Source organism: Mus musculus, chromosome 10 (assembly GCF_000001635.26).
Source record: "Mus musculus strain C57BL/6J chromosome 10, GRCm38.p6 C57BL/6J".
NCBI lineage: Eukaryota > Metazoa > Chordata > Mammalia > Rodentia > Muridae > Mus > Mus musculus.
The window spans coordinates 76,388,608-76,412,381 of record NC_000076.6 but is presented as its reverse complement, the minus strand read 5'-3'; the positions used below and the strand labels follow the sequence as shown (position 1 = coordinate 76,412,381).

Sequence of the window (23,774 nt, the reverse complement as noted above, 5' to 3'; positions counted from 1 at the left end):
GTTAACTCCCTGCATACCCAGATGCTTTCGCAGCCCCCCATTTTACCAGAGAGCATGTTTTTATTGAAGCCCTATTAATTGAAGCACTGTAATCATGGCCACCTCCCCATCACCCTCCTTGCCAAATAAAAACATTTGCAGGCATGTGTTTAGCATTTTGTGAAGGGCCAAGAACAGCTCTGATGATTGTTTTTCTTTTTCTATCTTAGGAAAGCCCTCCGAGATGCCCTGAGGAGACTTCTCGATCTGTTTGGGGACACACTGAAGGCAGCTGTGACCCTAAAGAGCCGGATCAGTGAGCGTGCGGGGCTCCTCCTGGACCACGAGGATGCTGCAGATACAAGTGACGCCCGGTTAGCAGGTACATACTCGGAGATGAGTCGCCTGTATTAGCGCAGTGTATCCTGGGATGGGGCCCATTATGCTGAGAACGCCCTCAGGATCTTTGTTCCCTGTCAGTTCCCATACTCTGGGGGAGCAAGGATCAGGCCCAGGTCAAATGCTCTGAGTCTGAGGTTGGCTCATCTGTGCTGTCCCCACACCCTTCCCCACACCTCCCATACACCCGTCCCAGGTTGTGAGCTCACTGAATGGAGATGTGGGTATCTGTGTCTGTCTTGCAGCTGCCGCCCTTGGCGATATGTGGTCTGACGAGGGTCTACTGGAGATAGACAGAACGTTGCCAGAAGGGGCAGAGACATCTTCCGTGTGTGAAATTAGCAGTCATGTGTGTGAAAGCTTCTTCATCAGCCCTGAAAACACACTGGACTGTGAGCAGCCAATTAGGAGAGTCTACCAGAGCCTCAGCACGGCCGTGGAGGGCCTCCTGGAGATGGCCCTGGACTCCTCCAAACAGGTGAGGCCCAAGCCCCATGGCAGAGGCTGCTGGGTGAATGGGTGGGTGAGACAGATGACTCACAAACAAGGCTGCATAGACGGTTAATGTTACCACAGACACCGTGGTGTTCCTAACGCTCATTCCAGCTTGTAGGCTACAGAGATATCTTCATTTTCCAGGTAGATCTGAATTCATGGGTGCTCCCAGTATGCCTTATTCCACCATGTGGTTAGAGACAGAAACCCTTACCCTTTCCTGGGAAGGCTGTTGGATGTTAATGTTGATTGTTGATGCTAATCTTTTACGGCTGATTGTGTGAGCTTTCACGTACGCTTTAGTTGAAATCTTTCTGAACGGAAATTTCCAAGGAAGCATGCAGTGAGAAGGACAGGTACCGTCTCAGTTGACGCTCAGCACCGAGTAAAGCAGACATGGCGGTGCGTGCCTATGCTCCCAGACATGGCGGTGCGTGCCTATGCTCCCAGACATGGCGGTGCGTGCCTATGCTCCTAGCACTTAGGAGGTAGAAACAGAAGGATCAGCAGTTCAAGGTCATGTTCTGTTTACCATCGAGCTTGAGGCCAACCTAGGATAGAAGAGATCCTGTCTCAGAAGCAGAACGCAGGGCCAGGTGTGGGAGCACGTACTTTTAGTCCCAGCCTGGTCTGATAGCAATGTCCAGGCCAGTTAGGGCTGTATAGTGTGACCCCATCTTTGAAACAGAAGCCACCACTACCAACCCAAACCTACAAATCCACCTTTTGTACTTTAATGCATACTATAATGTTTTGTATTTGGAGAGTATCACTGAAAAGTAGAATTTGTTCATTTCTTAGAACAGGTAATTGGAAAAGATACTAAATAGAAACATGGTGATGGAGAAAGCAGCACATGACTCTTCTTTTCTTTTCTTTTCTTTTCTTTCTTTCTTTCTTTCTTTCTTTCTTTCTTTCTTTCTTTCTTTCTTTCTTCCTTCCTTCCTTCCTTCCTTCCTTCCTTCCTTCCTTTCTTTCTTTCTTTCTTTTCCTGAGGTTAGCAGTTCATACAGTAGGCGTTTCTGTGTGAAGCAATGCTGGGCCCGGATGCCTTGTCGTCTGCTGGGGTTGGGGGCAGTGGGGGGAGGCGGCAGTGGGGTGTAGGTGTTTCGTGTTTTGAGGCCCATTTAGCCCTTAAGTGACCTCGAAGCCCCAGTTGAACCCAGATGTGGGGAGGGGATGTCAGAGGCTATGGAGGAACTGTTAGCCTTGTAGATGTAGAGGTTGCTCTGTTGCCGCAGCCCTGCCACCCAGCACTAGTGGCAGTGACACTGATATTTTTCTAGATGAAATGGGTGATCTTAAAAAAATTAATTATTTTTTTACACTTCATATTTTATCCCATCCCCCATCCATCCTCCAACTGTTCCACATCCCATTCCTCCTCTCCACCCACCTATCTCCATGTGGATGCCCCCACCCCCCACCCCACCTGACCTCTAAACTCCCCGGAGCCTCCAGTATCTTGAGGGTTAGATGCATCATCGCTGAATGAACACAGACCACTCAGTCCTCTACTGTGTGTGGGTTGGGGAAATGGATGATTTTATTTTATTTTACTTTATTATATTTTATTATTATTTTTTTAATGTTTGAGTGCTCTGCTGCATATACACCCACATGCCAGAAGAGGGCATCAGATTCCCTCTTCAACATCAGATGGTTGTGAGCTACCATGAGGTTGCTGGGAATTGAACTCAGGGCCTCTGGAAGAGCAGTCAGTGCTCTTAACCACTGAGCCATCTCACCAGCCCAGTGACTCAGATATTAACAAGTTCCCCACCCCCACCCCACTCCTCTTTCTCTCCCTTCCTCCTCTTCTTCATACCCTCTGTATCTTCCTGTATGTAGCTGTGATTTTCAAATGTATCTCAACAGCTGGAGGAAGCTCGCCAGCTCCATCGCTGTGTCGAGAGAGAGTTCCGTCACAGGAACGAGGAGATGGCCCAGGCTATGCAGAAGCAGCAGGAGTTGCTGGAGCGCCTGAGGGAGGAGAGTGCGGCCAAGGACAGGCTGGCTCTGGAGCTGCACACGGCTAAGGGTGAGTGCGACCGACATGGCGGGGCCAGGCTGAGGCGTCCTATACCTCAGCCGTGCTCGGCCTGGGAGCAGATATGACCTTCCTGCTGGAAACGTGAAAAGCAGGGTCTTTAACAGCAAACTGCTTAACCAGACCTTGGTGAGGGGCGAGGTGCCAGTGCCAGCTCTGCCCTTCAGTATTCTTTGGAAAGTTGCATTGGCTCCAGGAAGCCATGTTGGTGATCGATCTGTGATCGGACTATAAGGGTCCTGCAGTGAGTGCTGCCACTTGGCCCTGTGAATCTGTGTCACAGGAACACCTCTGGCATGTCACCTCTGAGCCACGGCCATTCTGTCCCACAGCTGGCACCTCTGCACAGATGAATGGGCTGCTCAGCTCTCTTCAGGCATCGGGCCTTGCCTAGAGACCCAAGCCCCTTCTCTGAGGGTCACCAGGAGTGACCCGCTCTGACCTTCCAGTACTCGGGCCACATCAGCATTTTGCACAGGGTCCCCAGCAGTCTCTGTTACCCTTCTGCATGGGTTGCCCTATCTCACTGTGCTTGGCCTGTCTTTTAGGCCTCCTTGAAGGATTCAAGGTGGAGAAAGTGGATCTGCAGGAGGCGCTGGGCAAAAAGGAGGAGTCGGAACAGCAGCTGATCCTGGAGCTAGAGGATCTGCGGAAGCAGCTGCAGCAGGCTGCCCGCGAGCTGCTCACTCTGAAGGAGGAGAAGTCGGTCTTGTGGAACCAGAAGGAAACTTTGACTAATGAAGCAAAAGAAAGAGAAGCTGGTGAGAAGTGTGATTGGCAGGAGGCTGAGTGGGCTGGTCCCCGGTTGCATGAGAACTTGGTCTTTCCAGAGACAGAAGTACAGAGAGCATTTCCCATTGTGTGGGCTGTTGTAAGGGAAGCGCTGGCCGCAGGAAGGACGCATGGGTAGGGTGCAGCATCCAGTTGCTCTGCAGTGGGCCAGAGGGAGTTTGTCTTCATGGCTGACACTGCTAATGAGCAGGTTGATGTATCGGGGTCTGGAAAATGAACTGTCCTAAAACCGTACTGAAAATACATGTCTGGCGTTAGTCCCGAAAGTAGTTCGTGTGCGCCAGCTGCCTCGGAGGAGCCATATCAACGTAAAGGAAGAGAGGTTTCTTCTGGCTTACAGTCCGGGAGGGTTCAGACGTGGCTCCTTGGACCACTTGGTCTTCGGCCTGTAGACAGGCAGCCTGTCATGGTGGGATTGTGTGATAGGAAAGCTACTCAGCTCACTGCAGTCTAGGACTCTCATTTTTATAAGAAAGCTCTCACCCCCAAACCATTAGGCTGTGACTCTACCAATGGGTTTATCCACTGATGAGGGCAGAGCGTGCCTCTTTCCCAGGCCCCGGCTCAGAGCACACGGCTTTGTCCATAGGAGCTTTTGACGAAACGTGCACCGTTTAAACCATAAGACACTTTCATCAGAGGGTTTTACTTCCTGCAGACACACGGCCTTCCTGTGTTGCCCAGGCTAGTCTTAGCTATCCTCCTGTCTCAGTGTCCCTGAGTGCCAGCATGCTCTATATTATATACAATCTATTTTTAGACATTTTAGCTGTTGAAATGAAAATGGACGAAACTCGACACATACACTGGAAGAACAGGTCATTTTTGATTTGTCAGAAACACTTCTGCTTCCATGTGTGCCCTATCCTCTGTATCTTTCCCTGTGTGTTTTTTTCTGTGTCGTCCAGTTTTTCTTCTGTGGGAAATAGTTGGGCAGGGACAACCATTGTGCATAATTTCTCCTCCTCAACCCCTGAGGCTGTGAGCTGTACCACTGTATTCTGCTCTTTGCTGGTTTTCATAGCCCCGCTGGTTCTTCCTTACATCCATGTCTGTGTGTGATATGAGCTCTCTGCTCCCAGACCATTCAGTTAAATGTCTTGCTTTTTGTTAGGTCTCCTTTTCTATTCTGGGACAGTTCTCAGTGGCTGGCCCTTTCTTGTGCATACCTGAGTCCTGTCCCTGGACACCTTGTGTTTTATTAACATGAGGCAGCAGAGAAAGAGTCTCTGAGGGCCCGTGGACTATCTGGCAACCCGAGAAGTATCCTGCATGCATGTTCTGGCTTTCTTTGGGAATCTTTTGGGGTGTAACTGCTCTTCCCCTATTCTTTGTATGGCCTGGTGTTCTGGGCAGCACCATGGCTGGGCTGTGCCTGGGCATTCCAGGCAGAGACCCAGGAGGAGGTTGGGGCAGTGCAAGAACATTGGCTCTCTGGTCTCAGGGCATGTTGTATCCATTGCTGTCTGCCACCAGCAAGCTCTTGCACCTTCTCTGGAATCTCACTTGGGATTGTTTATTCAGCCTTAATTTTCATTCTTGCCCTTTTACCTCTCCACCCAGCGGCTGAATCTGTTTTGAGTCTGCTCCTATGCACTGGGCCTCTCTTGCTCTGAGCCACCACTCAGCTCCCTTGACTACAGGCTTCCTGAGGTCACCTGGGGTCCTATGAATATGGAACAGCTTCTTAGGGCCTTTGAGAACCCCACTCTGCCTTCCTTTCAATTCTTTACATTTATGTTGTGTTATCATCTTTTCCTGTTTTCTCTAAAATGACCTCTCGAACCCCCCTGTTCGGGCTCTATGACCACTTGAGGGCAGCCAGTGGTGTGTTGGATGGGTAGGACCTACGGCCTGGAATGCTGCCGGCCTTCGCTTATCCCTCTGTTCCTGGTCGGGGTCTTGTGTCTGTCCGGTGATGCTTTCTTTCTGATTACCACAGGCTCTCCTGTCTTGCCAGCACACAAGGACACAGGTTTGTAAAGAGTGAGCTCTGCATGACATAGAATGTTTGCATCAGATCTCTCAAATTACTAAGAGGAGAAAGTGCTTTAGAGCTTTGGCGGCAAATTAGTGAATGATATAACCTTTAATAACTGTTCCTAAGAGGCGGCAGCACCGTCTTGTTAGTGCTCCAGTGGTATTTACTCTTTTCTCTAATGACTTTCCCAGTTATTATAAGTCCTGTTTGTGCTGTCTTGCCAGAATTGATGCTTTGTGACCATGATGCTATTTGCTGGATCAGGTCCCTGTGTGTTGCTGGGCCTGCCTGTGCCTCTGTGCCTTGTTTGACTACCCTGATGGGAAGTCCTCACCTCCACAGCCCCTATAGGCCATGGCCGCACCACTGAAGGGCAATGGGAGGTGGTGTCACCAGGCCTTAAAGGAACCTGCGTGTCTCTTCCTGACGAGGCCGTGCCGACTGGCCAAGCTTTTAGACCTTCTCCCTTACTGGAAGCTTGTGAATGACATTGTTCCAGCTGCATGTTTAAGGACAGTTTCCCGAAGTCGCTGACTTCTAGTACGGACGGTTGTCGATAATGTTGCATTCCTGGTAACAGTTTGTCGGGAACGTAAGAATTGATGAAAATCACTGGGACAGTGGCACAGGTTTTAATTAATCCCAGCACTCGAGAGGCAGATACAGGCGCATCTCTCTAGCCTTGTCTACATAGTAAGCTCTAGGACAACCAGGGATATACAGAGAAACCCTATCTCAAAAAAAACCCAATAAATTAATTACTTAAATTCATATCCCCGAGTTTTGATAATCTCTCAGGATTTGTCACTAGTGAATCCTTTTAAATAATAGGGTTGTTAATCTATAGTTTCAATTCAGATGGGACCCTCTCTCCATCCATGTCTTATTTCATTTGCGTTGTTAAAATCCTTCAAAATGAGTTACTATTTGTGTGTTTATTTTGTGGTACCGATGAGCTCTCGTAGCATGGCAGATAACCCCTTTGTCACACCCCCAGCTCTGGCCTGTGTCACTTGTAACTAATATAAACTGGTTTCTGGAGGCTGGCAAGTTCAAGGTGAGGCAGGTCTGTGCCTCAGAAGCCATGGTCCTCTTGAAGATGCTGAAGGGCTAAGAGAGGGAATCCTCCCCCCATTGGCTGGAGTTAAACTCATTCACGAGGGTGGGGTCTACATGCCTAGTTACATCTCAAAGGCCCTCTCATAACAACTTCACTTTGGCATTAAATTTCAACCTGGATTTTTACAAGGGACAGGCATTCAAACCCTAGCCCTGGTTATTGAAACCATGTCTTGATTTACTAAATGCTACTTACTTTCTCTGAGATATGTCATAGTCCTGACGTAGTTCTACAAGTTCTTCTCCGGAGCCAATGTTTTCCCCTCCCCCCACTAAGCTATCAGTAGCGTGAAGGCTTTCACCCACGATGAATTTCTTCTTTCTTTTTTTTTTCTTTTTGGTTTTTCGAGACAGGGTTTCTCTGTATAGCTCTGGCTGTCCTGGAACTCACTTTGTAGACCAGGCTGGCCTCGAACTCAGAAATCTGCCTGCCTTTGCCTCCCAAGCGCTGGGATTAAAGGTGTGCGCCACCTCTGCCTTCAGGACACACATTAGGCTTCTAAATTTTAGCCAGTTTTTACTTAAAAGATGTGACTTTTGTTTCAGAAGGAATTTGTATTTTCAGAGATCACCTCACAGGGTTCTGGGTATGTTAGGATGTGGGCTTATAGTTTGATGGGAGACAGGCTGGCTCAGGCTTCGGTTGTCACAACTGTGCGGAGGAGAAAGGGTTTTGGAGAGGGCATGAGACTTGACTCTTTTCATGGGGATCATGCTTGAATCTCACGCCAGCCATAGGGCAGCTAGGATGTGGTGACGGTTGTCTCCTAAGCGGTCCCCTGACGTTCCAGTTTGGATTCCTATGAGCAGTCCTCTGTCAGGGCCTGGCGCTGACAAGCCACCAATCACGAGCCCTGTGTGGGGCAGCCCGTGCTCTGAGGTAGGACTCCATGTCTGTTTTCTTGGCATCCTTAGCACTGCAGGAGGAGGTGGAATCTCTTACCAGAGTCCAGTGGGAGTCCAGGAAGCAGTCTGAAAAGGACCGCGCCACCCTACTCTCTCAGATGCGCGTCTTGGAGTCTGAGTTGGAGGACCAGCTTGTGCAGCACCGGGGCTGTGCCCAGCTGGCTGAGGAAGTGGCTACCCTGAAGCAGCAGCTGGCTGCCCTAGACAAGCACTTACGTAGCCAGCGTCAGTTCATGGATGTAAGGAGGTTTTTTTGTTTTTTTTGCTTTTTATTAATTTACATCACTAAACTTAACTAGAGCACAAACAGCATCTATGCTGTCATGTTGTGGGCTAGTGTGAAATGCACCTATCAATGGCCGTGTCGCCTTGACTATGGCAGGGACTTTCATTTTGTGAAGATTCTAAGTGAATATTCTGGCATCTTCTTGACCCATATCTTTTCCTACTACGGTCTTGGGAGAAAATTCTGGCAGTCGAACTGCATGCTATCGACCCAGGAGGTGTCTATAGTTTATTTCTATAGAAGGCAGAGCTGCCTGGGCTTACTGTGGCTTCCCGCCCAGCAGTTTGAAACCACTGTGACTTTGTGAGACATCTCCTTTGCGATTGGTTTATCGTCAGATTGTTTCTTTTAGCTCCATTTTGAAAACTTCACATTTGGCGGGGGGTGGGGGTTGTTGGGTAAGCAAGCAGACACGTGTGATGTGTGGTTGCAGCCTCATTCTTTGGCTTTGGCACATGTCCCCCTGAAGTCCCGTACTCACACATGGCCTCCTGTTCCAGGATCAAGCTGCCGAGCGTGAGCATGAGCGGGAAGAGTTCCAGCAGGAGATCCAGAGGCTGGAGGGGCAGCTCCGCCAGGCAGCCCGGCCACGGCCTCCCGGGCCCCGGGACAGCCAGGTAGGTCAGCCTGTGGTGTCCCGTGTCGGTGGGTGACTGCTTACGGCAACGTTTTAAAGCTTTGGTTTTTGTTTTTGTTTTACATTTGTCTTCCACGGACATGGAAACTGCAGTGCGTCCAGTTAGACGAGGAGGTAGGATGGCCGGCAGGCACCTCCTTGCTTGGGTGCTTTTTGTCGGCGGCTTGCAGCTCCCGAGCACAGCTTTGCCCTAGGCTGCATGGTAGTTTGCTGCTGTGTGCACTGCCCTGTCGCTTGCTCTCTGGGCTTTCATTTGGGCTGTGGAAGCCTGCGACCCCTTGCCTGACGTAGCTGTAGTTGAGTCGCTTGTGCTTTTTTAAAAAGTGACACTTGGGGGGGGCTAGTGAGATGGCTCAGCTGGGTAAGAGCACTGACTGCTCTTCCGAAGGTCCTGAGTTCAATTCCCAGCAACCACATGGCGGCTCACAACCACCCATAATGAGATCTGATGCCCTCTTCTGGTGTGTCTGAAGTCAGCTACAGTGATCTTATGTATAATAATAAATAAATCTTTAAAAAAAAAAAGTGACACTTAGGGAAGAATGGGCTCCCAGGAGATTGTGAGGCACAGACCTGGTTCTTGTTGAACAAGAGTTCTGCTGCCTAGCCTTGTACTGAAGGGATGTGGTGAGGCCCCCCCCCCCCCCCCGCAGACCCCCAGTAACACAGGCTTCCTGATGCCTTCCCATAAGTTTGTTGGTCTCATAATGTTGTATGTTAAATGTAAAACAGGAGCTGTGGCAGCTGGTCCAGGAAGAGTGCTGACGTACAATACGTAATTCCCTTTAGGGATGAGGGTTAATAGATGAGCAGGCTTCAAGGCCGTGATTGGGTCATGAGTGGGGGAGAGCATTGGAGAGAAATATATGGAGATAGTGTATGAAGCTGAGCATGATGGGACCTCAAAGAGAAGGAAGGAGGGGCCTTCCTTCAGTAAGCCTGAGAGTAGGGGCTGGAACACAGCCCAGCATCATGTCAGCAAAACATGCATGTGTGTGTGTGTGTGTGTGTGTGTGTGTGTATATATATATATATACATATATATATATATACACACACACACATACATACACATATACATATATACATAAATAAAATGTTCCTCTCCTCTCCTCTCCTCTCCTTTTTGTTGAGACATAGGCCTTGCTGCCTTGGAACTCACTCTGTAGACTAGGCTTGCTTTGAACTCAGAGATATGCCTGCCTCTGCCTGCCAAGTGCTGGTATTAAAGGCATGTAGTGTCATGCCTGGCTTTTCTCTTTTGTTTGTTTGTTTCTGAGACAGGGTTTCTCTGTGTAGCCCTGGGCATCCTGGAACTCCATCTGTAGAGATTCACCTGCCTCTGCCTCTAGAGTGTGCCACCACTGTCCAGACTGTCTGTCTCCTTCCTTCCTTCCTTCCTTCCTTCCTTCCTTCCTTCCTTCCTTCCTTCCTTCCTTCCTTCCTTCCACAACTCGTTTGTAAAACTGCTTTTTACTTTTATGTGCATTGGTGTTTTACCTGCATGTGTCTCTGTGAGACGGTGTCAGGTCCCCTTGAACTGCACTTACAGACAGTTGTGAGCTGTGGGTGCTGGGAATCGAACCCAAGCTCTCTGGAAGAGCAGCCAATGCGGTCAACTGCTGAGCCATTATTCCAATACCTACTTCTTGTTTTTGTTTTTTTAAAGAGTGAGAATAAAGAGTTGGAGAGATGTCTGGTTGCTTGAGAGTGCTCGTACAAGGTGGCTCATAACATCTGTAACTCCACTTCCAAGGGATCCAATACTCTCTTCTGACACAGGCACACCCATGGGGTACTTTACATACATGTGAGCAGAGCATGTGTATTCACATTTAAAAGTAAAATTTGAAAAACTTAGAAAAGTGAGGTAGGTGAGCTGTCATGAGGTGATGAGGTAGGCAGAAGAGTCCTTATCCTGAGCAGCCCCGCCCCCCCCCCCAAGAGTCTCCTGAACAGCAGAAAGATAGAACTTTACAGCTTTGTTAGGGGTGGCATGAATTTTACACCACGTGATGTAGTTCAACATGGTACATACGATAGAAGGGGTAGAAGAACCAGGCATCATCATGAACAGAGCTGTCCAGTCACTGCACTGACTGCTTCCTGCTGCTTCCAGGGAGAGCTTAAAGGGGCATGGCCTGACTCAGGCTGTTTTATCCGGAAGTTTTGTGTTCCTCATATATTTGTTCCTGTGTTTAGGTGGAGTTGTTACAAGAAAAACTGAGAGAAAAATTAGATGGGTTTAATGAATTGGTCATAAAGAAAGATTTTGCCGATCAACAATTGCTAATCCAAGAAGAAGAAATTAAGCGCCTCGAGGAGACAAATGCCAGCATACAAAGACAAATGGTCCAGCTCCAGGAAGAACTGGAAAAACAGAAGAAAAGCATGGAAGAATTAAAGGTAGAGTTCCTAGTTGGGCCGCAGTACTAAGCTGGGTGTGGTGGGATGTGGATGGGCCGCATGGCTGTGTGGGCAGGCCATGCACAGAGCTGTAGCATCTCTTGGGCATGTGGCTTGAAATGAAGGAAGGGACATGTATCTTGAACCCAATAGCAGGTCTGGGCAGATGTCCTTAGTGACCTCCGGGCAGCAGGGTAGCCTTGTCAAGACAGGGCTGTCGCATTGCCTAGACTCCGTTGTGTCTGTGTTTGAGCTCTAGGTCAGGACTTGAACGTGGGAGTTTTCCTTTGCTTTTTGTCGTCAGACGTTACAAAAGTGAGAGCCAAGGAGAGGTGCTACTCAGTAGTCCGTAGCTCGAGCGAGACAGGAGCCCCACTTGAGGGTAGTGGAGGTCTCAGCAGTGCTGGCGGGAACCTGAGCTTCCCCTTGTTTCCTTGATCCTCCTGTTCAACCTGCAAGTTCAGGATTCCCACCCTGCTGCCCTCACTTCCTGCAGCTCACCTCAGGGCTGTGGCGACCTTATTCTGTGACTTGAACTCACTGAACCTGGAGGGAGGGAGGGAGGGAGGGAGGGAGAGAGAGAGAGAGAATATGAATGCCGGTTTGTTCTCCTCACATTGGACCACTTGACATTGTATGCCGGTTTCTTTATTCCCCAGTGTTTTGTGAGCGTGTAAATGTTCTCTGAAACCTTTCTTTTAAAAGAATTATTGCTGTATTTTATGTGTGTGGCTGTTTTGTTTGCATTATGTTCGTGCGTCACATGTGCCCTTGGAGGGCAGAACAGGGCATTGGATCCCCTGGAACTGGAATTATAGACGGTTGTGAGCTGCTGTATGGGTGAAGGGAATCGAACCTGTGTCCTCTGGAAGAGCAGCCAGTGCTCTCAACTGCTGAGCCGTCTCTTCGTTCCTTGGATCCTTTTTCATGAATTCATGTTCAGCACATGGAGATATCATCCAACCTGTCCTGGTGTTGTCTGTGTCCCTGTGTTTTTATAATTGCCACTAGCCCAGTGGACACTTACAGATGCTGTTCAGCTATTACTAGGAGTTTCTCATACTAGAGTCCTAGGCACGCCTCTTTGGCTCTCCTTACCAGGTGGATCTAGTATGATCTCAGTTAGGTTCTGTCCAGAGTGTATAGTCTGGAGGTCCAGTGAGTGTAAGCATGCTCAGGTAAGCTCAGATATGTGCAAACATACCCACTTCTGCAGGAGACCTCATGCTGGCTTATAACAGTTGATTCCTTAAATCCCTGATTCCTTGTATTTGCCTAACATACTCATTCCCCCTTCCCCCATAGGAAAAAGAGATACTAAAGCAAGAGAACATGGGTGACTTACTGCTAACAACTGTATCACGGTCCGGGCTGGATGAAGCTGGGTGTCCTATGCTTCCCCAAGGCAGCTCTTCTAGGGGTCCGGAAGCCCAACCAGATGTAACAGAGAGGGCACTCTTACAGCACGAGAATGAGGTAAGCAACATGAGCTGGGTGGCACTGCCCAACTGCAGCCCCATGACCCTGGCTGCCCCATGACCCCGAGCCCTTCTGCATAAAGGCTCACCATCCAAAACCAGGCAGCAGCACTGTGGCCAGAGTTTATACCCTGTAACTTTGTAGGTTTCTGTCACTAGGGGATAATAATACCTAGACTTTGAAACCTTCCAAAGCTACTTTATTTAATAAGTATTAAATATGTTAAAATATTAGAAAAAAATGTCAACACTTCTTCATGTAGATGAAAGGTTTTGGACTTAAAAGAACAGCTAGAGAAGATCAAAGATGACTTAGTAGCTGGGTGTGGCAGCACATGCCTTTAATCCCAAGCACTCGAGAGGCATTCGGATCTCTGAGTTCAAGGGCACTCTGGTCCACCGAGCAATTTCAGGACAGCCAGGGCTACAAAGAAAAAACAAACAAACAAACAAAAAACCAAACAGCTATGGCTCTCCCTACCCTAAGGGATTGTCCGCTGATACTACTGATCCCGGGGTGGGGGGGGGGGTGCGGGGGGGGGGGGTGGGCATTGGGAGCAGAGATGATGAACTGGGGATTTGGAAGTCCTGTGAGTACTCATGATCACACCAGCTTTTGGCTATTATACATAAGGCTGCTATGAACATAGTAGAGTGTCCTTGTTATATGTTGGAGAATCTTTTGGGTATATGTCCAGGAGTGGTATGGCTGGGTCCTCAGGTAGTACTATGTCCAATTTTCTGAGAAACCACCAGACTGATTTCCTGAGTGGTTGTTCGAGGTTGCAATCCCAAGTTGCATTTTTTAAAGATGATGTATATTTTATTGAGGTTGTTAGACTTCTTGGCATAAGTCTTATCTTTGACTAGTAACTCTATCACCTGTTCCTTTATTTATTATTACATACCTATATATATTCTTTATTTATTCTCTGTATATTCTGTATATATATAATGTATATATACTCTGTATATACTCAGTCTCTTTTGATGTATATGAAGAGCAGGCTGTCATTTTTTCTCTGTCTTGGCCTTTCTGCATAGGTGTTTATCAGCTCATGGTTCTTCTGCACTAGGAGTGGACTGACCAGGCCTAGAGAGATCTCCCAGCTTGCACATGCATTTCTGTAGTTCCCAATGTGTTTGTAGCAATAGGTCAATTCCAGATGTGATTGACACCAGGTTTCCGCTCGCAAGGGAGTTTCAGAAACGGTGTCTTTCAATATTTCTTAGAGTTGCTAAATCACGTCCTTGTTCTCCATGTTAGCACGGTGGACTGTGTTGGTGGCGTTTTCAAGCACGGAGTCAGCCTCACATCCCAAGAGCACACTCACCTGCTTGTGGTGCAGGCTTCCATGTGCAGATGTTCTGTGAAGTTCTCTCTCTGTCTCCACCAGGGACAGCAGTCAGCTTGTGACCTCTTGAGTCAATTTTTCCCCTTCTTTACTGTTTTCTAGAAGAGATAGTTGAAGATTGGTATTAATCCTTAAATGTGAAGTTAAATTTGTTTATTTTGTGTTTTTATCTGTGTTTACTTGTGTTTTTATCTGATTTATTTTAAGATTTATTTGTTTATATATGTGAGTACACTGTAGCTTTCTAAAGACACACCAGAAGAGGGCATCAGATCCCATTACAGATGGTTGTGAGCCACCATGTGGTTGCTGGGATTTGAACTCAGGACCTGTGGAAGAGTAGTCAGTGCTCTTAACCACGGTGCCATCTCTCCAGCCTGTTTGTTTTTGAGACCGGATCTTTCTGTATGGTCCTGTCTGTCCTGGAGCTCACTGTGTAGACCAGGCTGCCCTTGACTCACAGAGCTCTGCTCTCCTTGGCCCAGGATTAAAGACATGCATTTTCATGCCCAGCTGTGGAGTAGAGTTTTCAGTGGAGCTGCCTGATTAACCTTGTTTATTGCAGTTTGATTGCATCTTCCTTTCACTTCCTTACTAATTACAGAACAAGGAAAATTAATTCCTATTGAGAAATTTAGAGCCATTCTTCCTTGAAGTATTTTTTTTTTGGCCTGCCCTATTTTCTCTTTGCTTGGTGTTCTAGTTACAGATAGACTATATTTTTCATAAGGTGGATAATTTGAGCCATGCATAGTTTTGTTGTGGGGGGACCACGTGCTCAGAATTATGCTTCAGACCCTCTCCCTGGCCTGAGCCTGTGCAGCACACAGAAAAGGGGGCAGAGCAGAGCTCTCTGTGCATTAGAGGACTCGTACTCTTCTGTTGCTGTGGTAAGACACCATGACCAAAGCAACTTAGAAAAGACAGCATTTATTTGGGTTTTTTTTTTTTTGAGACAGGGTTTCTCTGTATAGTCTTGGCTGTCCTGGAACTCAGAAATCCGCCTGTCTCTGCCTCCCAAGTGCTGGGATTAAAGGCATGCGCCACCACCGCCCGGCAAGACAGCATTTATTTGGGGCTCACAGTATCAGATGGTTAGAGTTCATGACCATCATGGTGGGAAACATGGCAGCAGGCAGGCAGGCAGGCAGGCAGGCAGGGCTCTGGAGCAGTAGCTGAGAGTTTTCATCTTGCTTCACAAACTGGGAATGGCATGTGCCTTTGACTCCTTAAAGCCTGCCGAAGTGACACACCTCCTCCATCAAGGTCACACCTCCTATTCCTTCCCAATCTACTAACTGGGGACCCAGTATTCTAACATGAGTTTCTGGGGCCATTCTCATTCGAAGCACCCCAAGGATCTTGTCTTTTACCCAGCCATAGTTGTGTATGAACTATGACATAGAGCTTGCGAAATTACATGTTGTTTTGGGGCTCTTGATATTTCAAAAGCGACATTCATTATTTGAAAACATTTAGAACACGAATCGGTTAGGCTTTTCCTGGTTTTGGTAACTGCATGTGATGGTGTCTTCAGAGAATGGAGTTGGGCCATATTGCCATGGCTACCAATCCCAAGTTCCCACTAACTGTTGTTGTAGGTTTACTTCATATCCAGGTTCCTTTAAAGTTCCTGGGGACTAGGTGAAACACAGCACGCCATGAGTGTGCTCTTTCATGCCTAGTGAAGGGGGTTCGTGTCACACACCGCAGAGCCTGCCACCATGGATCCAGTGGTCACTTGGGTGGCTGAAGGGACAACGACTGTGGGTCATTCAGCTCATTATAACTCGGTCCCCGGCCAGTGTGACACCCAAAGTTTAAATTACTGCTTCAGGAAAATGAAAACAAGCCAGTTAAAAGGATAACAGAGTAAGGGGTCTCAGTGTAGCGGAGTGCTGTGCGCCTAGATTGGGCAGACCTGCCGCTACTCTACCATCTTCCACATCTATGAGACCCCTTAGACTTGCAGTTTCTCCAGGCCATGTGCTTCTACTCTGCTTTTCTTCTTCTTCCTCCTCCTCCTCTCTTTTCCTCTCTCTCAAACTTCCTCCTTTTCTCTTTTCTTTTCTTTTCTTTTCTTTTCTTTTCTTTTCTTTTCTTTTCTTTTCTTTTCTTTTCTTCTCCACCTTCCCTCTTTCTGCCCAATCACCAGCTCTCCTTTATTTTAAAAATTGAGGTAGGAAGCAGGTTTATAGGAGATCACCTGAGTGCTGACTATTCCTTGTTGACAACCACTCACAGGAGAACAGAATTGACATCAAATATGATTAGCCCCAGGGATATCCACAACACTTCCCCCTTTCTGTCCAATAAAAGGCTATTTTATCTCAGGTATAATTGAACATAACTATTACTATTTTGTAATTTATAAAGTATAAGAGACCTAATACCCACATAACTATTACTATTTTGTAATTTATAAAGTACAAGAGACCTAATACCCAGTCCAATATTTTTGTTAATTAAACAGAACCTCTGTCATCTATCCTTACTTAAAGGGCTTATAATTCTACATCTGGCTATGCCTTGGCTTTAGATTGGATGCCATCTGAAAACCACCCTCTCAAACTGTTCCTCTCAAAGTAAAAGGCCTGGGTTGGCTAGGAGACTATGTAGTTGTTCAACCCCATCAGAAATCCAAGAACAACTGATATTAACTGAAAATATATAGGAAGCCTAACACAGCTTCCCAAACTTAGCCATTTTAGAGAGACTGCTGATCACTTGGACAGTCCCTTACTTCAACACGTTGGAGCATTGGTCTTTAGCCTACTGGCCAGGGTCATCTGACAGACTTAGAGAAACAGGAATAGTAAGGACTAGCCTATTCTGTCTCGGCAGAATCAAGCTGTCCTAACCTGTAATTGTGTCCTCTTTGGACAGTTTTATGTCTGTAGATGAAATGAGGCAATTCTTGCCTAGTGGCTATCTTGCCACAACTGGAGTAACTCAAAGATGCTCAGTTTCTTCTTTGAATCCGAGACAGGGAAAGCTGTCAGGAGCAGACTGGTCTCAACAACAAGTGAATAAATAACATTAAACGGTACATTCTGTGGACTTCTAACGTTTTTGAAAACCAACTTATCTATGTGAAGTAATCTAGACTGTTCTGCTAACTACTCTCAGCCCTTTCTGATTAAAGTGACTGAAAACACCCTAACAGTAAACTCAGAGCCATGAATGTTCTATTTGGCCCTTAACTCACAGGCTTAAACATCTCAGATCTGTTTATAATAACAGCAATAGAAGAACTGGGTCTAAGCCTTGTACTTCAAAATTTTTAGTATCAAAGACAACCTCTACTAACCACTCCCAGTCCCAAAGCCTGGGGAACCGGGATGACGACGCTTCATAACTTCTTCAAGCTGAATATGGGCGTTGGGATATTTTTGAAGAGGGGAAAAGGTAGGGAGAATGGGAAAATTCGTTGGCCTTAAGAAGGCCACACCAATGATTGTCTCTGATGTCTGTGTCCTGACTGGATCCGGACGAAAACCAAGGCATCAGGAGTTCAGGCAGGTCAGCTCAGCATGTCTGATGATGACATTCACCAAGGTTGTAACATCTAAATCTCAAAACAAAACTTTAATATCATCAAGACAGTCTTTTTGTTTATTCTCTGGAATCTAGTTCTTCAGGGGGTCTCCTTCTATCAAATCTGATCCATAGAACTTGGAAGGGTAAATACCTTAATCACCTTTTCCTTAAATTGGCATCTCCTTCAACTGGGAACCAGGAAAACCTCTAGCTTGCCCTCTGTCCCAGAGGAACAATAAAACAACCACTACTCAAAATCACACACATTTTAGCCTATTTAGGCCTTTCTAATTTTCATATCAGGATATTAACCCAAAATTCCCGTGGAGTCCACGTTAGAGAATACGAATCTCCGGCAGACTTTATCATACTGTCTTGAAAACAATTGATTCACACTTCTATCTATACCTGCTTATAAGAGGCAGCTTGTCAAACCAGGATTTAAACCCAAAATTCCCGTGGAGCCCATGTTAGACAGAGTATGAGTCTCCTGTAAGATTTATTAGAGCAATATATCTTTATACCATCTTTAAAGCAATTAATTCAAACTTCCACTAATATCTGCCTATAGGAAGCAGAGAGTTTTTCATTGTTAAGCTCTCTACCTAGAGACTTCTGACGTTTTTGAAAACCAATTATCCTATTTTGTTGATTAGTCTCCCTTTTTTCTCTGTCGCCAAGGTCTTCAGGAGGTCTCCCTCTGTCATGTCTGATTTTTATTAATTTGGAAGGAACCCACAGCTTTTCCTTTCCTGTGGAAAGATAGGCATAACCTCTCCCCCAGTGTAACACATTTCCCATTTTCCACTCTGATGTTAGGATATCCTTAATATAAACAGGCTGGTTAGTTCAATAGTTCTTTCCACAATCCAGTGTCTTTCAGCAGCTGTGGTGTTTTGTTCATTCGCATTTAAAAAATTTTAAGGTTAATAAAGCACTATGTAATCTATCTTTGGGGGTTCCTTGTTGCCCCCTTTTGCCCATTAAGCTTCTCCCAGAGTTCGATTAGATCACTCCAGAATCGCTTGTCCTGTAGGATTGTGGGATATGCCTGTAACATGTTTTATACTATAATATTAAAAAAAAACCTTCATCTTATTAGAGATATACGCAGGACCATTATCCGTTATAATTTGTATAGGTATTCCCAGAATGTCCATAACTTCTAACAATTGTGTAACTACAGAATCAGCCTTTTCTGATGCCAAGGCAGTTGCCCATTGAAATGCTGAATGTGTCTGTAGTATGGTGCACATATTTCAGTTTAGCAAGCTCTGTAAAGACATCATATGCCAAATGCCATTTTTGGGGGTACTTAGGGTTAGTTCCGGTTATACAACGAGCAAGTAGGACATTGCCTCACCTTTTCCTTGGCTTGTTGCCAAGTGATGGAGAACCCTTTCTTTAGACCTTTGCTGTTAACATGGTGTTTTTTATGGACTTCTGAAGCCTCTACTACTCTTGCTTGCTTGCTTGCTTGCTTGCTTTCTTGCTTGCTTGCTTGCTGCTTCCTCGGTGGTCGGATGACTTCCTTGCATTCATTCAGTATTTGCATTTTCAAAGGCTAAAGGCTCAGTTATTGCCTTTCTTGCAGCTGAATCTGATATACTCCTTTCCACAGCTGATGTTAACCTTTGTAAAAAGGCAGGGAAGGTTTCTTGTGGACCTTGTATGACTTAAGTAAATGGTTTTCAAGTCTTTTTCCTGATTCTGCTACTTTGTCCCCCGGCCTATCTGAAGAGCAGGTGTAGTGTGTTTGGATTAACAAAACAAAAAGCCATGGTGTGTGTGTGTGGGGGGGGGGGGGGGTACTGTCCTTCCCTGCCTTTCTTTTTTTCTGGAGACAAACCTTCAGCCTTCTGTGTCCTCAGGCTAATTCACGAGCGACTGCCACCTCATGGCCTGTGCTTCCTCTGTAGGTTGTCCACAGGAGAAACTCTGAGATTGATGAGCTGAAAAGCCTCATCGAGAACTTACAGGAAAACCAGAGGCAATTACAGAAGGATAAAGCAGAGGAAATCGAGCAGCTCCACGAAGTCATTGAGAAGCTGCAGAGCGAGCTGAGCCTCATGGGACCCAAGGTGCACGAAGTCAGCGATCCTCAGGCTGGCAGCCTCCACAGTGAGCTGGCCTGCCTCCGGGGGGAAGGCCTGGGTGGACAGGCACTACGGAGTGAGCTGCAGGCTGCGCAGGCAGCCAAGGAGGTGTTTGGCCAGCTCCTGGCAGACCAGGCCCACGGGCACAGCCAGGCTCTGGAGGCCCTGCAGCAGCGTCTCCAGGACGCAGAGGAGGTTGCTGCAAGACACCTGGCTGAGCTAGAACACTGTGTGGCCCTCAGAGAGGCTGAGGTGGAAGCCATGGCCTCTCAGATCCAGGAGTTTGCAGCTACCCTGAAGGCAAAGGAAGCAATCATCGAGCAGAGAGATTTAGAGATTGATGCCGTGAACAAGTGGAAAGTAAGCCATTCCCTGGAGCTGGAGGCCATCCTTTTGGCTTTGGCTCACTTCCGTCATGCTCTGGAACAGCAGACCTGTGCCACCCCGGACGAGCCCCCTGAGCTCCGGCAGCTGCGAGTGCAGTGTGCTCGCCTCAGCCACCAGCTACAAGTGCTGTATCGGCCTTTCCTCAAGTGCCGGATGCAGTTGGACCAGCACCAGCCTCATGTGGCATCTATTGGCTGTGCAAACCCTTGTGCAGATGATGAACTGGAGCAGGAGGGAGTCAGCAACAGGCTGGCCTTGGCTCCCCACAGCCTGGCCGCACAGGTAGGCTCCGTCCTCAGGGGCTACAGTAGGTAGCCTTCTGCATCGAGACTTCTGCTTGTCTTTTACCTTTAGTGACTTCTGTTCATTCTGCACACTGGTCTTCTCTTGTCACTTTTGGCTTCTGGCCGGGCAGAGAAGAGAGCGAGCCTGGGGTTTGGCTCACCTGTGCTCAGTAGCTCCCCCTAGTGTCTCCTCCTGGCTTTATTGTGGAGCCGAAGGCCCTACCCAAGCTGGCTTTGAAAATGTTCCAGTTAAGAGCTTGCAGGTTTAGCTGCCTGACTGTTCCCACCTGCTCCTCTTGCCAGCGGCTCCACCCTGCGCTTCCCTACCACATGTATCCTTCCACCAGAGCCCGAAGTCTTTGACCTGCTGTGCCTGGCGGTGGGTGTTGAGCAGAGCCAGAAGAGCTTCCCTCATTGTCTCTGCTTGTTTTTGGTGCAGCTCTATTGCTCAGGTGGTCTGAGGAGCAGCCAAGTCACATCTGAGTCCCTGACTAACCCAGTTGAGAACATTGACTCCCAACCCACGGGTTGCAAGACCCCTTTGGGGGGGGGTGGCTAATGATCCTTTCACAGGGGTTGTATACCAATATCAGATATTAGGATTCATAGCTAGCAGAATTAGTTATGAAGTAGCAATGAAAATAATTTTATGGTTGGGGGCTCACCACAGCATGAGGAGCTTGTACTGAAGGTCACAGCATTAGGAAGGCAAGGAGCACTGCTGTAGAAGTTCTCTGGTTTCCCCTGGTCAAGGATAACCTACAGTCTGCCGAAGTCCTGTGACACTAAAGGATGCCAACCTCCACCGGCCGACAGTATGACATCAGAACTCGCAGTCTGCCAGAGGCGGCTAGGAGCAGATGCTCTTAGTGAGAAAGGCAGTGCCCTTGAGCACAGAGGATGACAGCAGGGTTCTTGAAGGGAAGCGGCCGCGTGGGCTTGGGGTAAGGTGGGCTGGGCCTGCTCTACAGTTGAGGGCCAGGTACATCATGACAGGGTTGCTTCTCCGAGGTGAGAGGTGAGAAGCCTCCTTAGAGACGCCTCAGAGTCCCTAACCCCTGGTGTATGGACTCTCCTTGTGCGCTCTGCAGTCTCTTACAAGCTTTATTCATGTTTGCTGCAGTCTGCTTACATAACCCCTGTTCATTTGAACACCAATTTGCTCCACTTTCCAAATCCAAAAATCTTTGAGATTTTTAGCCATGATTGATTTCCATTGTCCCTGCCAATGTGTCTCTCTAGCTTTGGAACTCTTTTATTTTTATTTATTTATTTTTATTTATTTGTTGGTTTTGGTTTTTGGTTTTTCGAGGCAGGGTTTCTCTGTGTGTAGCCCTGGCTGTCCTGGAACTCACTCTATAGAGCAGGCTGGCCTTGAACTCAGAAATCCCCCTGCCTCTGCCTCCCCAGTGCTAGGATTAAAGGCGTGGGCCACCACTGCCAGACTGGAACTCTTTTATTTTTTGAGCCTTGTTTTTTCTTCTCTCTTTCCTTCCTTCCTTCTCTCCCTCTCTCTCTCCCTCCTTTTTTCTTTCTTTCTTTCTTTCTTTCTTTCTTTCTTTCTCTCTTTCTTATATCTTTTAATCTAAGAAAGGGTCAATTTTTACTCTGGGAGAGAAGGGTCCCTTGGGAATCTTGGCTTGTTTAGGGTCAGGATTTAATGAGGAAGCATGTGGCAGGGCTTGCCAGGCCCCTTGTATCCAGCAGCCCTTGCTGCAAATCTGCTCCCCGCCCTGGGTGTGTGTTACGTGTGTCAGTCATAAGTTCCTCTGTGAGAACAGAGTCCTGCTGGTGAGTGAGGCCCCATGGCCTGCTCACTGATGCTTACAAAGCAAGCCCATGACTCCTTAGCCACTCAGAAGATTCAAAAGACTCCTAAAGCTGGTTGGTCTCAGTGCACGCATGGCATTTGGAACCATTACGGCTGTGATGGCGCCCGTGCCCTTAGTGTTGCTGGGAGGTGGAGGCCCCAAACTCAGGCTCCACCCCTGCCTGTGTCTGAGAGCAGGAAAGGGTCAGAGTTACACTAACCTTGACTGGACCTAGGCCAAGAGCAGGACCTGGACCTGTGCCGTGATCTGAGGGATGCTTGTCTCCATCTCCAGCCCATCGGACACCTCAGGGAGTATGCTCTGGGAAGTCTCTCACGAGCGGCCTACAGCCCACTCCCCCGTGATCTTATGGTGGCTCCGTCTGTGTGACTGTAAGAAGACTCTGCCTGTGGCGCCACAGACAGTGCCAGGTGCCTGCCAACAAGGAAGCTCTGCATTCCCATAGCAGTTACAGCTGTCTGTCTCTCAGTGTGTGCATATAGAACTTTCTAGTTTCTTTTTCCCTCAAAACAAAACAAAGCAAAACCCCCAAATCTTGAGTAAGTCCTCACAACCCTTAATGATGATCTTTGTCTTTTAGGTAAAAAAAACAAAAACAAAAACAAAAACAAAAAACAAAACAACAACAAACCCAGAAACCATGAAAAACAAAACAAAAAAACCCAACTTTCAAGCTTTAGTTCTGTTTTCTATGCCATTAAATAAAGTTGACATTTTATGTCTCTTGAAGGTTTGTTATAGGGGCTCTTTTTCTGAAAATAGTTCAGCAACACTAGGGAAATATCAGCTTGTACTTCACCTGTTCATTTCCATGTTCTCTCACACAGGCTAAGGAAGAACTGGAAGACTGTCCCCTGGGCAAGGCCAATCTCATGGCCCAGGTGAGACAACTTCAGGAGGAACTGGACCACCGCGTGCATTCCGTGGCCTCCAGGGACACCAACTCGGAAACTTGTAAATTACAGCAGCCAAACCTGTCGGAAAATGGGCCACGTAATCATTGTTGTAACGGTGAAGAAAGTAAGCCATCGCCTCCCGATGATGTACTTAATATTGCCAAAACCACATGGGATGTAATTGATATTATTAAAAATCAGGATTTGTTGGTCCAAGTTGAAATGCCAGATTTCCCCACTCAAGAAAAGTTAACATCCCAAGGTGGACCTTTCTCTTCCCAAGCCAGTGGGCACAGCGGCTCCCTCCTCCCAGAGGAGGCGGCTGAGCCCCAGCAGGACCCCGTGAGGGCACTGGACCTGTCGTCCTGGAGCTCCCCTGAAGTTGTCCGGAAGGACCCATCCTTGGAGCCTCAGCACAGCCTGCCCCTGACCCCGGGCGTGGGCACAGTGAGCCTGCACAGTGTGGACATCTCACCAGACTGGACAGACCCGCTGCTGCAGGCAGACGTGTCGGGGCTGCTTTGTTACCCGGGCAAGTCTGCATCAGGCCAGGCCCCACTGTGGGCAGTGGCCCCCTCGGCTGGGAAGCACCATGCGGAGAGGACAGCCACGGTAGGTGTCTCCCCTTACTCCCTGCTGCAGACATTTGTGGGGGGCCAGTGTTTTCGCAGGGTGCATCACAGCAAGGCTATTGTTGGCTCATCTGACAGTATGTGCCTCAGAGTCGCTGAGGAGCCTGGCTTTCCAGAAGAAATCAGCCCTCCAGCTGACTGTTGTAGGGACCCTTAGATGGTTTTAGTCACCTCTGAAACATGAGGGATAATTGCAGTCCTCAGAACCTTAAGTTGTGGGTCTT

General features: G+C 47.7%; 1 protein-coding gene and 1 long non-coding RNA gene across 18 annotated transcripts in view; one reads left to right on the top strand and one right to left on the bottom strand.

Annotated features, from left to right (window-relative positions):
* Pcnt (pericentrin (kendrin)) overlaps positions 1-23,774 on the top strand; it is a 91,659-nt gene that overhangs the window by 30,531 nt on the left and 37,354 nt on the right. For 7 of the 17 annotated variants that reach the window (XM_017313839.2, XM_017313843.2, XM_017313841.2 and 4 more), the window contains 12 exons: positions 210-361; positions 624-856; positions 2,752-2,914; positions 3,472-3,684; positions 5,658-5,690; positions 7,731-7,960; positions 8,508-8,624; positions 8,738-8,758; positions 10,847-11,050; positions 12,356-12,526; positions 19,343-20,188; positions 22,850-23,530. In XM_017313839.2, the coding sequence (XP_017169328.1) occupies positions 210-361; positions 624-856; positions 2,752-2,914; positions 3,472-3,684; positions 5,658-5,690; positions 7,731-7,960; positions 8,508-8,624; positions 8,738-8,758; positions 10,847-11,050; positions 12,356-12,526; positions 19,343-20,188; positions 22,850-23,530 (3,064 nt within the window). The remainder of the gene's footprint in view (positions 1-209; positions 362-623; positions 857-2,751; positions 2,915-3,471; positions 3,685-5,657; positions 5,691-7,730; positions 7,961-8,507; positions 8,625-8,737; positions 8,759-10,846; positions 11,051-12,355; positions 12,527-19,342; positions 20,189-22,849; positions 23,531-23,774) is intronic. The other 10 variants (NM_001282992.1, NM_008787.3, XM_011243383.3 and 7 more) reach the window with 3 other exon arrangements.
* Positions 10,875-23,367, bottom strand: 1700094J05Rik (RIKEN cDNA 1700094J05 gene). Its single transcript, NR_040580.1, has 5 exons — positions 23,276-23,367; positions 22,822-22,996; positions 13,437-13,981; positions 11,552-11,596; positions 10,875-11,014 (listed from the first exon to the last, which is right to left on the bottom strand). It is a non-coding gene; the product is annotated as an RIKEN cDNA 1700094J05 gene (long non-coding RNA).